At 45.2% G+C, this 16080-nt stretch overlaps 1 protein-coding gene across 3 annotated transcripts in view; it reads left to right on the top strand.

Moving 5' to 3' along the window:
• The window catches only part of NSDHL (NAD(P) dependent steroid dehydrogenase-like), a 27003-nt gene extending 10923 nt beyond the window's left edge, over positions 1 to 16080 (top strand). For all 3 annotated transcript variants that reach the window (XM_054581794.1, XM_054581795.1, XM_054581793.1), the window contains exons 4-9: positions 999 to 1157; positions 3859 to 4005; positions 7310 to 7438; positions 10148 to 10290; positions 13525 to 13627; positions 14800 to 16080. In XM_054581794.1, coding sequence (XP_054437769.1) covers positions 999 to 1157; positions 3859 to 4005; positions 7310 to 7438; positions 10148 to 10290; positions 13525 to 13627; positions 14800 to 15132 — 1014 coding nt within the window. In that variant the 3' untranslated portion in view covers positions 15133 to 16080. The remainder of the gene's footprint in view (positions 1 to 998; positions 1158 to 3858; positions 4006 to 7309; positions 7439 to 10147; positions 10291 to 13524; positions 13628 to 14799) is intronic.

Raw genomic sequence — 16080 nt, 5'->3', positions numbered from 1 at the left:
GGAAGTCCAGATATAGTTTTAGAAAGACACGAAGGCGTAGGGATATCACAGGTCCTCCTTTGGGGACGCTTGCAGCCAGCTTAATCAGCATGCAACAGCCACAATTTTGCACTGACTCCTTGGAGTGAGAATACTTAAGTGTTTGCACATGGTGATCTGCCCTTCTGTTGTTTATCAGAGTTGGAAATTAGCCAGGAAAATGCATTTGTTGCAGAAGCTGAGATGTAAAGGCTAGAGCTCGCCCAGATCCATCAGCCTCAGAGATCAGAGAAGGAAAAAGCAAAGTCCTGGCTAACAGCTCACCCATCCTCACCACAGCCCCACCAGCAGATTCCACTGCACTATAACAGTCTTGGATATACTGAGGCGAGAAAGGGTTAGGCAGTGAGTTCAGCGCCACCTGGCTCAGCCTCACAGGGTCAGGAAGAAAAAGGGCCTGGCTTTCTCCTGCAGTTATGGAGCCTGGGCTTTCTTCTTTCTGATGTTTTAAGTGCACACTGTAGTTGAGTATGGGGTGTCTTTTGTTTCTTTTGGTTTGTTTTGCCGTATAAGTGCCCAGTGATCAGCTATCAGAAGCAAGAAGACGCACGCCACTTTTGTTTTGGTTTGTTTTGTTTTAGATTGTCCAGTTTTGATCATAGGTGGTTTAAGTTCTTTCTGAGATGCCTCTTTTCCTTTCACTAAACATCCAGCAGATATTGGGTCATCCAGTGTAGTGAAAGTCTTTCTCAGTCTCATTTGTACACACACTCTCTCTCTATCTCTGTCTCTCTCTCTCTCTCTCTCTCTCCCCCCCCCCCACCTGCTGATCCCAGGGGCGGAGGTTGCCACTGGGGATAGAATACCAGAATTGTGTAAAGCTTCCAACTTGGCTCAAGAAGGGTTTCAAACAAAGAAATAGACTTGCCATCATAGCGGCTCATGGCACGTGAGTCCAGGCTCTTTAATGGTTATGCTTCTCATCACACCACTGACCCCTGCCATCCCTCTCTCTGCAGGCCAAGAAGTGCACAGTGATCGGAGGCTCTGGGTTCCTTGGACAGCACATGGTGGAGCAGTTGCTGGCAAGAGGCTACACCGTCAATGTATTTGACATGCGGCAGGGTTTCGACAACCCCCTGGTGCAGTTCTTTCTGGGTGACCTCTGCAGCCAACAGGTAATGGGCCGTCCAGCCTTACTGATTTCTTGCAGGCCCCCCAATGGAAACTAGCGGACTTCCCCTGCTCAGAGGTCAGCCAAATTGTTGTTTCAAAAGCATTTTATTTTGAAAAATATGAAAGTAGTGCAAAAGCAGCCTGGTCAATACATGAATGAATGGACATAGCTGTGTGCCAGTTAAACTTTATTTACAAATAAAGTTGTCCATGGACTGTAGTATACTAGCTGCTACTCTAAAGTATGTACCCAAAAGTCAAATAGCTGGGTTTCTTTTAATTTTTATTGTAATATAATACACATTCCATAACTTTCACATTTTAATTTTTTAAGATTTTATTTATTTTTAGAGCAGAAGAGAGGAAGAAAGAGGGAGAGAAGCATCTGTTGGCTGCCTTTTGCACATACCCCAGGGGAATGAACCTGCAACCCAGGCATGCGCCCTGACGAGCAATCGAGCCAGCAACCTTTCACTTTGAGGGACAACACCCAACCAACTGAGCCACACCAGTCCAGGCTAAATTTCACGTTTTTAAAGTGCACAATTCAGTAGTTGTTAGTATATTTACAAAGTAGTGCAGCCATCACCACTACCTAATTCCAGAACATTTTCATCACCCCATAAGAAAACCCTGGGCCTGTTAGTAGTTGCTTTACATTTCCTCTCTTACTCTCCCAGCCACTCATCTCCTGTCTCTGTGGATGTGCCTATTCTGGACATTACCTACATATGTAATCACACAGTACCCTTTTGTGACTGGCTTCTTTCACTAAACATAATGTTTTCAAGCCTTACCCATGTCATAAGAGTATTAATATTTTGAATTTTATTAGATGTTGCCAAATTGCTCGACAAAGCTGCTGTGTCATGTTTTTGTCCCCACCAGTGGTGCAGTAGTATCCCCATTGCTCCACATTCTTGCCAGCACTTGGTATAGTTAGACTTTTTTGGCGTTGCTGTTCAGCAATGGTTAGAGTCATGTGTCCTCCCTGTTTGGGAGTAAAAATGAGATCATCACTGAAGGCTGGAATCAATTGATAGAACATTGCTGCGGAGGCTATTCATACGGTTTCAAATGATCACCCCACAAATGTCTTTTTAATTTTTTTTATTGTTCAAATACATTTGTCTCCATTTTCCCGCCACCACTTCCCCTGTCCCCCGCTCCCACCTCCCACCCTCAAAGATTTCTTTTTAATGACAGAAAGGGGAAGGTATCTTTTTGATGGCCAGAATCTGGCAGCCATCACCTTAACCAAGTGATCAAAGCCAACGCGCCAAAAGTATTAAGCCTGAATCTAATCATGAGGAAACAGAGAAATCCAAATTGAGGGACACTCCAAAATACCTGACTTGAAAAGTGGCATTGTTCCAAAAGACCAAAAAAAAAAAAAGAAAGAAAGAAAGGGAGATTCTTCCAGATTCAATGAAATAGAAGAGGTATGAGGGCTAAATATGATGTGTGATCAACCCATGAATGGATCCTAGATCCAAATATAAAAACGAGTATAAAGAACATTATTGGGATCATTGGGGAAATTTAGATAGACTAATTATTGGATAAGAGTGTCCTGTGTGTTAATTGCCATGTGTGATCATTGTTTTGTGGTTATTTAGGAGGATGGCTTTGTTCTTAGGAAATGCTGGGTGAAGAGTTTAGAGGCAAAGTGGCATGATGTCTGCAAATTAGTCTCTAATGGTTTCAGAGAAAAAAAAATCATATGTCTATGCATATCTAAATAGAGGGAATTATGACAAAATAGTAATAATGAGTGATTCTAGGCCCATAGTTCATGGTTGTCTTTCTTCTGGTGATGTTAGCATCTATTGATGGTCATTCCTACATCTTATTACTTTTTATCAGGCTTTGCCAAATGGTGACACGCTATCATTATTCTCTCTTTGTTTTGTTTTTTACCTCAAATCTGTGTACCTTATGCAGATTAAATGCTGGACTCTTCTCTTTATTTACCAGTTTGAGGAATGTATTGTTATTCTTACTGGTGATCAGATTGTTCCCTCTTTGGCTAATGGGAGCCTCTGTAAGTTGGCTCTTCAGTCCTTTTAGCAGGATCCCAAGAGCCTTGGCTAGCTTTCTTGCTTTCTGGTATGACAAGGTATTCCTGGCTCATCTCATCTATTTCCTGCCCCAGATCTGCAATCAACTATTGCTCTGGGGAGCTCTGGTTCCTCTTAGCAGTAAATCAAACATACCTGTATTCAGTCCCTTTCAGGTTGCTGTTTTATGCCTAGTTTCGCAGACAAAAATACTCCTGTGCATTGGCTGTTTACACTGTGTTTCATGGTGTGGGGCTTTTTCATATGATTCATAATTTGTGTCTGTGAGCTCATCTTCCCCAGGACTTTTACCTGCACGTGTCCTGAATTGTGCCTCACCCTATAGGGGCATAGTGGCACAGATGTCACCTCTTGCTGGATCCCACAGGCTTCTGATGCCCCAAACCAGTTTTTATTAGGGGCAAATCAATGGGGAGGGGGCAGTTAAAGGGACAACATTGTTTCTTTCCCAGGTACTCCCATATTGTCTGAATCTTTTACAATGAGAATATTTCTTTGTTGATTGCAGAATTATAAAAGGGCAAGAGACTTACGCGCGACAGATTGGGGAGTAGAAACATGAGGAGGCTGTTTACTTGTGTAAGGCAGGAGTGATTTGTGTTGTCTTTGTTTGTATTTCCAGGACCTGTACCCAGCAGTGAAAGGTGTGAGCACAGTTTTCCACTGTGCATCACCCCCACCATCCAGTAACAACAAGGAGCTCTTTTATAGAGTGAATTACATTGGCACCAAGAATGTCATTGAAACTTGCAAAGAAGCTGGGGTTCAGGTAAGGGGAAGGTTGAAGTAAGTGCTGTCACACATTTCTAAATGTGTGGGGGCCAGGGTGCTTGCTCTCCTGCTGGGCCTAGCCAGGCTTCCTTCCGAAAGTATTGGGAAGATCCTAGAAATTAAGCCCTGGAGCAGCTGGGCCAATTTGAGCTGTAATATTCTAACTGCATCAGAATAGACCATCTGAGGACCCTAAGGCTTATTAGTCTTGGGTTAAAGAGCTACAAAATGTAGATATTGCTTATATTTATATTGTGATCATACATAATGTAAAAATTACCATTTTAACCATTTTTAAGTGTACAGTCCAGCAGCATTAAGCACATTCACATTCTTGTGCAACTATCTCCACCATCCATCTCCTGAACTTTTTTTATCTTCCCAAACTAGAATCTGTCTCCATTAAACAACAGCTTCCTATTATCCCTCCCCCAGCCCCTGGCACCCACTTTTCCACTCTATCTCTAAATGTGATCACTCTTGGGACCTCATACAAGTGGAATCATATACTATTTGTCCTTTTGTGTCTGGCTTACTTCACTTAGCATGTGTCAGAATTTCCTTCTTTTCTAAGGCTGAATAACATTCCATTATAAACAAGACTACATTTTGTTTCTCCATTCACCCGTCAGTGGGCACTTGGGTTGCTTCCACCGTTTGATTATTGCGAATCATGCTGCCGTGAATACAGTTATATAAATACCTACTCCTGTCTCTGCTATTGATACTTTTGGATAAATACCCAGAAGTGGAATTCCTGTATCATACAGAAATTCTTGGTTTACCTTTTAAGGACCTGCCGTACTCTTTGCCAGACCTTGCTTATATTGTCAAAGAAAAACTATTTACTTTTATCCAGTAGAAACCTGTTAAAATGCAGACCCAAGGAGATACGAATTTTTACCCTGTCATAGCTTGATGCAGTGTTGTAAATCCTGGTGCTCAGGATCCCCTTTATGGGGTACCAGCCACTGGAGAAAGCAGCCCCCTGTCAGCCCAGCACCCACCCTCACAGTGTCATGTGCCCTAGATGCTGCGTAAATGAGAAAGAAGACTGCAGTGAGGCAGAGGGGGCTCTCCCCCAACAGTCCCCATGCTGTCTGCCAGACCCTGGCGCCAGCAAGAACAGGGAGTCTTCTGACCCTGGGAAAGATCCATTATAATAATAGTGACCCCCTCATACTTGGCAAATGACAAGAAACTTTGCCCTGCAGTTGTCACCTAATTTGCTCCTCCATTAGACAGCCAGGGGCTACTAATGTCACTTACAAGGTAGAGAAGCAGATTTTGAGGACTGAGTGCTGTCTCTGCTAGTAAGTGAAAAGAGTGGGATTCGAATCAAACCCTCCATTGCCAAAGCCCACACACCTTACTCATCTGTGCTGTATAACACAGCATGAAGCATGCTGCTGCTGGTTTTAAATGGCATGCTCAGGCATACAGAACAAGATTCTCGAATAATATAGCAGCCATGCACCCATCATAGCATTTGAGAAACACTATTACTGGTAGAGTCAAAGCCATGTGTGTACCCATCCTCAATGCCATTGCTGTTCTTCCCCTAGCTATGGGGAACCACTGTTGTTAAGTTGGGATTTATTATCTATTTGCTCCACGTACAGCCAATATAAGGTATTGACTGCGTGTTATAAAACATTTTAAAAGGATGTATTGACTAGGTTGTCCTATAACTTGCTCTTTTCCCCCTTAACATTACATTCTTGAGATTTATCCGTCTTGATACATGTAGCTCTGGTATATTCACTAAAGTGGCAGAAATAGCTTAGTGGGTAACAGTGCAGGAAAGGATTTTTTGTGTTGTATTTAGGGAACGTTTCACAACGCTGATATCAAAAGATTGTTTAATATGACTTTTTTCCCTTCAAAGGTTCAAGTGTTACTTCCCACATTTAAATTTTTAGTCTACCAGGAATTTATGTTTATTTAGGGTCCGAGGTAGAGACCACATGCTTTGTTGTTCGGCACCATTTCTTGAGTGATCCACCCTCTCCCCGCTTTCAGCACCCCACCTGGCGCACCTCACATGTTGGTGCTGTGCATGGGTCTGTGCCTGGCTCTCCCTTCCGCTGCATTGGCCTCTGTCTACACCCAGGCCGCTGTGCTCTGCCTTAATTCAGTGAGCCTAAGCATGAATCTCAGAGTCTGGTAGGACACGTCACCCCCAACCATGTTCTTCAGAATTCACTTGGCTATCCTTAGGCCTCTGCTCATCCATATACTTTTTAGGATCAGCTTGTTTAGTTGATAAAGCCGGCTGGAATTACTGTTGTAATTGCATCAAATTTCAAGGTCGTTTGGCAGAGAATTGACATCTTTTCAATACTAAGTCTTCCTTATCCATAAATACATAAGATCTCTATTTCTCTCTTTGAGTCCCTTCGGCAGAGTTTTCTACTTCATAATGGTTTTACACATCTTTTGTCAAGTTTATTGCTCTGTACCTCATTTATGGTTATTGAAATGTCTCTCATATCCCATTTTCAATTGCTAGAGCATAGGAACACAGTTAATTTTTGTATACGGATTTTGTACTCAGCAACTTTGCTGAACTCTAACTTTAATATTTTCTGTATATTCATAGTGCTTTCTGTGTACCCATATCCCGTATCTGTGAATGGTGATAGTTTTATTTCTTCTTTTCAATCATTATACTTCGTCGTTTGTCTTATCCTACCAGGCTGGCTAGGACTCCAGGGCAATGTTGAATAAAAGTGGTTAAGAAACGATTTGAGCTAATGCTTTTCAGTGTTGGATGAGGTACCTTTAACCAGAGGGTGGAAGCTGGGGGCCCTTGTAAGAGAGCATCTTCCTTTTGAGTAGTATTTCTCAAGCGGGCATGGGTGTGTGCCTGCATGCGCTGACATGCCACGGTTGGTGTCAGAATCACCAGAGGTCTTTTACAGACAGACATCTCCCTCAAAGTTTGTGAGCTATTCCTCGCCCACAGAGAATCAGTCCCATAGTGAGATACCATGAGTAATGGAAGTCTGTCCTATCCCTCAGTTGTGATAGGAGAAAAAAAATGTAAAACCTACTGTTTTAGAATGGAGTGCCGTAATGTGTGTAGAATCCACATAGCTGCAAAAGATGGTGATCTCCGGATTATTTTAAGAAGGCCTGAAAAGCAAAAGCATTGCAGTAAATAATCTATGCGGTACCTTACACACGAAGGTCATAAACAGTTACCATTTGATTCGCTTTCATAAATGACCATCATAGTGCTTAAACAGTGATCGTTCCTGACTTGTATTTTTTAAAAATCCTCCTTTCTCCTCTGCCAGAAACTCATTTTAACTAGCAGTGCCAGCGTCATCTTTGAGGGTGCTGACATCAAGAATGGAACCGAGGACCTCCCTTATGCCACGAAACCCATTGACTACTACACAGAGACAAAGATCTTACAGGAGAGAGTACGTACCTGAGAACTGGTTGAGTGAGTGACAAGTGGGTTCCATGAACATCTGAAGGACTTAGGTTCTTAAGAAAAATATTTGCGAACATATGAAGTTAGTATTCTGAAGCCTAACTACCTAACTTGGGAAGTAAAAATTTGTGGATGAAATTCAGTTTTACAAAATCATAACAAGCCCTGGCTGGGTGGCTCAGTTTGTTGGAGCATCATCCCATGCACCAAAAAGCTGCGGGTTTGATTCCCAGTCAAGGTGCATACCTAGGTTGTGGGTTCTATCCCCAGTTGGGGTGCATATATGAGGCAACCGATTGATGTTTCTCCTCTCTCTCTCTTCCTTGTCTCTCTCTTAAAAAGAAAAAAAACCCTCATCACAAAATAGCTTAATGTGGCCAGACACTGCTCTGAGTCTTTTACAGAAACTGCTTCATTTAAACTTGACAATGACCCCCCTAAAGTAGGTAGTGCTGTCTCCACCAGATTACAGATGAGGACAGTTGATTCCCAGAGATTCAAAGCCTTCCTGAGGCCACACAGCTACTATGTGGCTGAACCAAAGTAGCTCCAGAGACTGCACTCGAACTCATGCTATGCAGGGTTCCTCAGTTGCTGTAGAAATCAGAAATCAGGCAATTTGTGATGATTGAAAGTGTGCAGGCAGAACTTGGGCCTAACACACAAAGAATGTGTTTTCAGTAGAAATACCTTCCTAGTGGCATTCTTGTTTCCTTCCCTTTTTAAAATTAAACAGTAGGAGGATCTTGTTTTATTTTAAGGAAAATTACCTTTCTACTTGGTAATCTGGCTTCTCCTGGGAGCATCTGGTTTTAGCAGCAGTCTTGAGTTGAATCACAGGTACCAACCCTTCAGACTCCTAGACTCTGAGAACCCTGAGAGCAGCTACCTCCATGAATGTCCACAGAGGACACTACCCTGAGGACAGCCTCAGCTGAAGGCCACGAATGCTCTTAGGCCACAGACAGCTTGCCTTAGCTGGGTAGCTGTGAGTTTACCTCTCCCAGGTGTTCGTAGCACCATCACAGCTGCAGAGTGTTCTTTCACAGCCAGGACATATGGAACCAGAGTGTGATGCCGAATTGCCATGGGTCCCCTCACACTACCTGAGAGCCTCCTGCGGCCTGTTTGCTATTACTCCAGCTCAGAAAGTCGCAGAAGAACAAACCTTCAGAGACACATGAGGGCCTCCCCAATCCAGGGGGTGGAGGCCTAGCCTTTTGCAAGCTGGTGTCCTGTCTCTGCCACCCCGCTCCTGGGAGCGCAGACAGCCCCACTGAGCTCCCACCTTCTTGGATTTGACCCACAGAGCACTGAAGCTTCTGCTGGGCCCTGCGCACTCTTATGCAAGGTGCCTGGGACTCCCACCCTTTGTGTTTAGGAGCTGCAATTGGCAGCTGTGGCTCAGACCATCAGTGAGTCACTTGCATCAACTTTTAGCACCCAACTGGAAAAAAGTAAAGCTTGTAAATGCCTCCAGCAGTAACCCCTAGGAGCCTGCTGTCAGCCACTGTTGACGCACAGTAATTCACTGTCGGCTCTCGGACCTCCCAACATAAAAAAATGAAATGTGGTGTTGATCTAGGACCCCATTACCTCTTCTTTTTAGTAACAGAGGTGAACCTTGGTAGAAGGCATCAAAAGGCTTATTTAGTCATCTCCCTCATTGCCATGGGGACCAGAGGCCTGGTTGGAAGAGGAGAGACAGCTCTGGGAATCTGTTGCGAGATCACTTCTCCACTGTTGGGTAGCTACAGTTGTTATAAACTCAGTCAACAAGTAACTTAAACTCTCTGGGACCCAAATATGCACAAAAATTTTTCCACCATAGGGTAGAAATCCTAGGTGAGGTGGTAACTATCCTCATTAAGGACATGCTTACTGAAACAGTTGGCAGGGGCCATCTCATTTAATCAGCACACAGCCCGGTCAGAGTAGGCACTCTCATGGTCCCCATTTTTACCTGTAACATAACAAATCATTCAGGAAGTTTTGTTACTTTTGAGACAAACCTGTTTCTCTGTACTCGAAGCCCTTAAGTCCTAGTTTGTCGATTAAGCCACACAGAACACAGCTTTTCTCTCTTCCTGACAGTGTATGATGGGAACAGTGGCTGCCTCTCCTTGAGTGCTTCGTAGGTACTAGGCACTGCTCTGAGGACTTTTCCGGCATTGGCTGCCTTGTTTCTCCCAGACCCTTCACCTTCTCAGTCCCTTCTTCCTGGCCCACTTGGGTTCATCAGAGTCCCTTACTGAGAGGTGGTACTCAGAATTGATCAGAACAGCCCAAGACTGGTGGAAACATGCAGCTGGCACATAAAGCTTAAGGCAAGACCCCCTATGTTGGTGGCAGCCTCGTGGGAAGCTCACAGCTAACTAGCTCACCAGGACCCCCAGATCTTTTCCACAGACTGCTGCCCAGGCTCAGCTTCCCCTGACTTCATTTCAACATTTTACTTTTGAATCTAAACCGAAGCCTTGCTGTTTGATCTTACTGATTTTGACCCAGCTGTCTCTCCTGCATTTTCTGGTGTGGGTGGTAGGGGTGGATGGATAGAGAAGTAGGCAGAATTATACCATCAATGATGCTGGTCTTTAGCCCAGGGCAGTAGATAGCAGCTGTGTCCCCTGTGGCAGGTACTACTTAGCCAGAATGGCATGTCCACCATGAACACGCTCCTTCTGCTCTCCTACAGGAAGTCCTGGGTGCCAATGATCCTGAGAGGAATTTCTTAACCACAGCCATCCGCCCCCATGGCATTTTTGGCCCAAGGGACCCCCAGCTGGTCCCCATCCTTATCGAGGCAGCCAGAAAAGGCAAGATGAAGTTCGTGATTGGGTAAGTCAGCCCATGCTTGCTCTCCAAGACCCCCTAAACCCGCTGTGACAAGTCAGTGACATTCAGCTCTCTTCTTCCGTGGCCTTCTCTACTGCCCTCTGTATTCGTTTCCTAGGGCTGCCACAGCAAATGACCCATACTGGGGAGTGGTGCTTAAAACAACAAATAAATTTTCTCCCAGTTCTGGAGGCCAGAGTCTGAAATCCTAATGTACAAGGGTTGGTTCCTTCAGAAGATTCTGAGGGAGAATCTCTTCTAGTCGTCTCTCCCAGCTTGTGGTGATGGTCAGCACCCCTTGGAATTTCTAGGCTTATAGATGCATCACTCGAGTCTCTGACTCCATCTTCACATGACCTTCTTTTCTCTGTGTGTGTCTGTTCAAATTTTTCTTGTTTTGTAAGGTTGGCAACCATTGGATTTAGGGCCCGTTTGACTCCAGTATGGGCTCACTTAACCTTGATTACGTCTGCAATGGCCCTATTTCCTTTTTTTAAAATTTAATTTAATTTTTAATACATATTTTATTGATTATGCTATTACAGTTGTCCCATTCTTTTCTCCTCTTTATTCCCCTCCACGCTGCACCGTCCCTCCCCCCAGCATCTCCCCCCCACCTTTAGTTCATGTCCATGGGGTCATACATTTAAATTCTTTGGCTTCTCCATTTCCTATACTATTCTTAACCTCCCCCTGCCTATTTTATACCTACTATTTATGCTGCTTATTCCATGTACCTTTTCCCCCATTCTTCCCCCTCGCCTCTGATCTCCATTTCTATGATTCTGTTCCTGTTATAATTGTTTGCTTAGTTTGTTTTTGTTTTTGTTTTCAGGTTCAGTTGTTGATGGTTGTGAGTTTGTTGTCATTTTACTGTTCATAGTTTTGATCTTTTTCTTAGATAAGTCCCTTTAACATTTCCTGCAATAAGGGCTTGATGATGATGAACTCCTGTAACTTGACCTTGTCTGGGAAGCACTTTATCTGCCCTTCCATTCTAAATGATAGCTTTGCTGCATAGAGTCGTCTTGGTTGTAGGTTCTTGCCTTTCATGACTTTGAAAACTTGCCCAGCCCCGTCTTGCCTGCAAGGTTTCTTTGGAGAAATCAGCTGATAGTCTTATGGGAACTCCTTTGTAGGTAACTCTCTCCTTTTCCCTTGTTGTTTTTAACATTCTCTCCTCATCTTTAATCTTGGGTAATGTAATTATGATGTGTCTTCATGCGTGCTTCCTTGGGTCTAACTTCTTTGGGACTCTCTGAGCTCCCTGGATCTCCTGGAAGTCTATTTCCTTGGCCAGATGGGGGAAGTTCTCCATTATTTTCTCAAATGAGTTTTCTATTTCTTGCTCTTCCTCTTCTCCTTCTGGCACCCCTATGATTCAGATGTTAAAATGTTTAAAGTTTTCCCAGAGGTTCCTAAGCCTCTCCTCATATTTTTCAGTTCTTGTTTCTTCATTCTGTTCTGGTTGAATGTTTATTTCTTCCTCTGCTCAAAATCATTAATCTGAGTCCCGGTTTTCTTCCCTTTACTGTTGGTTCCCTGTATATTTTTATTTATTTCACTTTACATTGCCTTCACCTTTTCCTCCATTTTGGGACCATACTCAACCAATTCAGTGAGTATCCAGAGTACCGGTGTTTTGAACTATGCATCTGATAGGTTGGCTCTGTTTATCACTTAGTTCTGTTTTTGGAGCTTTGATCTGTTCTTTCATTTGGGCCATATTTCTTTGCCTCAGCGCCCCTATTACATTGGAAGGGGCGGGGCCTTAGGTATTTACCAGGGCAGAGCAACCCAGGTCCCTGTGCTGTGACACTGTGTGTGGGAGAGGGGTCCGAGAGGGAACAAAGCCACTTGCTCGGCTCTCGCCAGCTTTCAGTCACTTCCCCCACTACCTACAAGCAAATTGGACCCTTTTGGTGCCGATTCCCAGGTGTGTGGGTTTGTGTACATTCTAGGACCCCGTGGGTCTCTCCAAAGGACACTCCTATGAGGCTGGAAGTTTCTCCTGCCACCGCAACCCCCACAGGTTTTTACCTCCAGAGGTTTTGAGGCTATCTTTTCTTGCACTGGAACCCTGGATTGCATGGTCTGTCTCGTCCCCCAGCTGTTCCTCCAGGTTTATCCGCATGCAAATGTGGGACCGCCTGGTCCGCCAGCCTCCACCTTGCTGTGCGTCCTTTCCGCCCCTCCTACCAGCCTGGGTGAATGTTTCTTCTTTAGTTCCTTGGTTGTCAGACTTCCATACAGTTTGATTTTCTGGCAGTTCTGGTTATTTTTTGTTTTTAAATTTGTTGTTGTCCTTCTTTTGGTTGTGCGAGGAGGCAAAGTGTATCTACCTACGCCTCCATCTTGGCCAGATCCTCCTATTTCCAAATAAGGGCACATATACAAGTTCCAAGGGGACGTGAATTTGAGGAGGGCACTATTCAACCTAGTATAGTAACCTCTCAGGCAAGCTGGGAAAATATTTGTGTCCTGGTGTGGAAATTGAGGGAACAGGCTCAGAGGGGGAAGACTGACCCTGGGTCAAGGGGCAGGCCCTCAGTTCTCCTTGCGTCAATGAAAATAGGTGGAGGCGTTAACATTCCTTCTTGAGGGAAGTGCTGGTTAAGGGGCCTCTGTAGGTGGTGACAGTGTGGCTGTCTCCCCAATACATTTATTTACCCTTCCTTCCTTCCTTCATTCCTTGCTCCCTTCCTCCTTCCCTTCCTTCCTTCCTGCCTTCTTTCTTTCCTTCCTTTGTTCCATTTCCTCCTTTTTTCCCCTAGTCTTTCTACCTTGCCTCCCTGCCTCTCACTCAGCCTCCCTGCTGCCCTGTCCCATTGCTTTGAAGGAGATGGTAGAAACATGTGAGGCCAGAGCAAGGCATTAGCCCAGAGTGTTCTAGAAGGAGTTAAGAGCTGCTGCCCAAATTGGACCTCAGAGCAGATAACACTAGTGTTGGCTATGCCAGATGGTGCAGGCAGGGCACCAGTCTTTCAGAGTCCTTAGTTGGTCCTTAAATATCCCATTGTCCCTGTGAGCCCCGGGAGCCCCAGACCCCTGTACATCTTTAACTATTACAGATATCCAGATATGCTAGGGGCTGGCATTGCCAAGGCAGGTAGCAGCCGTTGTGCAGGTAGCAGTCTTTTAAACACAGACTTGGGAGCAACCCTGGGTCCACGTGCCAGGTCTCCACGTGCAGCTGAGTGCTCCCAGCCCAGTGGAACCATATCTGTATGCCCACAGAAATGGGGAGAACTTGGTGGACTTCACCTTTGTGGAGAACGTGGTCCACGGACACATTCTGGCTGCAGAACACCTCTCCCGAGACACAGCCTTGGGTGGGAAGGTAAGGCTCCTGCTTCTCCCAGCTTGGCAGTGGCTGACCCACCACATCCTCCCCCTGCATGTTTGCTCATCTACAGATTTCTTCTGTGTGACTGGATTCACGGGCATATTCCCTCCATGATTCTGCACCCTGGTAGACCTTCTTTAGGATCCTATCCGGTCAAAGTTGAGCCCCTGTGGTTAGAAGTATGGTATCATGCAGTACCACATCACACAGAGCAGCCAAAACCCAGAGGAGCGAGCTGGGATTGAACAGAGATTCAGGACCTGGTTTTCTGTGAACATAATCCAGCTGCCTGCCATGGACATGGCTACACTAGACAGGGTCCTGTGAACATCAGACAGAGTGTTTGCAATTTACCCTTTCTCCCACTCATTCCAGATGTCTCCATTTTTTCCTCTTTACCCCACCATGCTCATGCCTTTCACCCTTCCTGAGGAGCAGATGTAGCTGAATCTCATAGCATTTGACACCCAGTGGGCAGGGTGGCCATGTGGTGGAGGTGAGCGCTCACCCAGAAATGGGAGAGCACATGTGGGCCCCCTGCCCTTTCCTCTCATTCAAGGGCCCACTTTTCCTTGTTTTACACTCCTGCCTTTGGACTCCCCCACCCCATTTGGGCCTCATTTTTCTCTCCTGGACCTCTGCCATTTTCCCACTCATAGAACTCTTAGGGCAGGTGTGGCTTTAGACCAAACACAGCACATCTGAGAAAGGCAATGACTTGTTCATTGCATCTGAAGATAAGAAGATGAGTTTTACCATGATTAACACAATTACTAAATTAAATTAACAGATGTGCCTTCCCAAGTGCAATCTAAGCTTCACTTAAAATCCTGGCATATAGATGAAATTTTCATTGCCTTCCCTCTCTACACCTAAAGCTGCCCTAGTTGCAAGTCAGAAGGTTGTCTCTGCCAGAAGCTGACACTTGCAGATTAGAGGACCATGGACATGCTGCATGCAATCTGCATGGGCTTAATGTCTGCCTCACTTTGGAAATGCCCTGCAAAGGAGCTAGGGCAGGTGGGTGGGCAGGGAGTGGCCACTGGTTTCCCAAAAACATCGGTCCTGGGCTGAGCCAGCAGCCGTGGCTGAGCTCCAAGTTCTGAATGTGGCCTTCTTATCCCTCCAGCTGGGGAGTAGTCTCTGACTTCTTGTTCTCTCTTCAGGCATTTCACATCACCAATGATGAACCCATCCCTTTCTGGACATTCCTGTCCCGCATCCTGACAGGCCTCAATTATGAAGCCCCCAAGTACCACATCCCCTACTGGGTGGCCTACTGTCTGGCTATCCTGCTGTCCCTCCTGGTGATGGTGGTCAGCCCTGTCATCCAGCTCCAGCCCACTTTCACACCGATGCGGGTTGCACTGGCTGGCACATTCCACTATTACAGCTGTGAGAAAGCCAAAAAGGTCCTGGGCTACCAGCCACTGGTCACCATGGATGACGCCGTGGAAAGAACTGTGCAGAGCTTCCACCACCTGCGAAAGGTCAAATGAGGCCCCCAAGGCTGGGTCCTCTCGTCACATTCCCTCACCAATAGTTCTTCCCTGTGGATCAATAAACTAACCTCCTCCAAGTAAGTTTATTCTGAGCTTGGGTCCCTCCTGCCAGTTAGGTGGGAGCACACTCATCCTTTCCATGACAAGCGGGGCAAAAAACAGCAGACACTTCTCCCTTTGTAGGATCAGATTTGGTCTTCTTTTAGCAGGCACCTTTGTATTCTGTTGTTTTGTGTTCTCTTCCATCCCCCCGCTCCTGGATTCCTTATCATTCCACTGTCCTTATACATAATCAAGGAAGCTATAAGGAAGAAACAGTGCCTTTGCTAATTGAAGATGGAGAGAGAACTAGAATTATTACCATGCAAACCAATACAAGAGTAGAAGCCACTACTGTTCAAGGAGCCACATACTACAAATATCCTAGAAGAAAAAGTTAGAAACACGTGGTGAGACATCACGTGTACATTTTAAATAGACACAGAGTTTAGAGAAAACACACGTAAAAGCTTACAACATTCTGTTGTGGGCACATTTCTCTTTATCAACAGAGTCCTGTTGTCCTTAGTGGCACAGTGGTGGTCTGTCCCTGTGGCGTGCTATTTCAGCTGTTTGGCTCCTCTCCTGATGTAGGACATCTGGCCACTTGACAGAAAAATCGGACAGAACAGAGCCTGCTTTATCTGCTTGGAGTTTGGGCAGAAACTCCATTAACTGGTGCAAAAAGGGCAACTTCCGTCATAGAGCCCTTCACACTCAGAACCCTTCTGGCCAATTTCCAGGAGGCCTAGTGCATATAATGATTTCGTGTTCTCTATTTTCTGGTGATGTTCTGCTTACAGAACCTGGTTTCTTCTTAGACTAATTGACATGTAACCTTAAAGACTTCTGTTTTCTTCTCTGCCTTTGTCCAGAGTTGGGGAGGCAGGAATAAAGACATTGTAT

The sequence above is a fragment of the Pteronotus mesoamericanus genome, unplaced genomic scaffold, assembly GCF_021234165.1.
Source record: "Pteronotus mesoamericanus isolate MK-2021 breed Mesoamerican mustached bat unplaced genomic scaffold, CSHL_Meso_final contig_66, whole genome shotgun sequence".
Taxonomy (NCBI): domain Eukaryota; kingdom Metazoa; phylum Chordata; class Mammalia; order Chiroptera; family Mormoopidae; genus Pteronotus; species Pteronotus mesoamericanus.
Note: the sequence above shows the minus strand (reverse complement) of the source record. Positions and strands in the feature narration are given on the sequence as shown.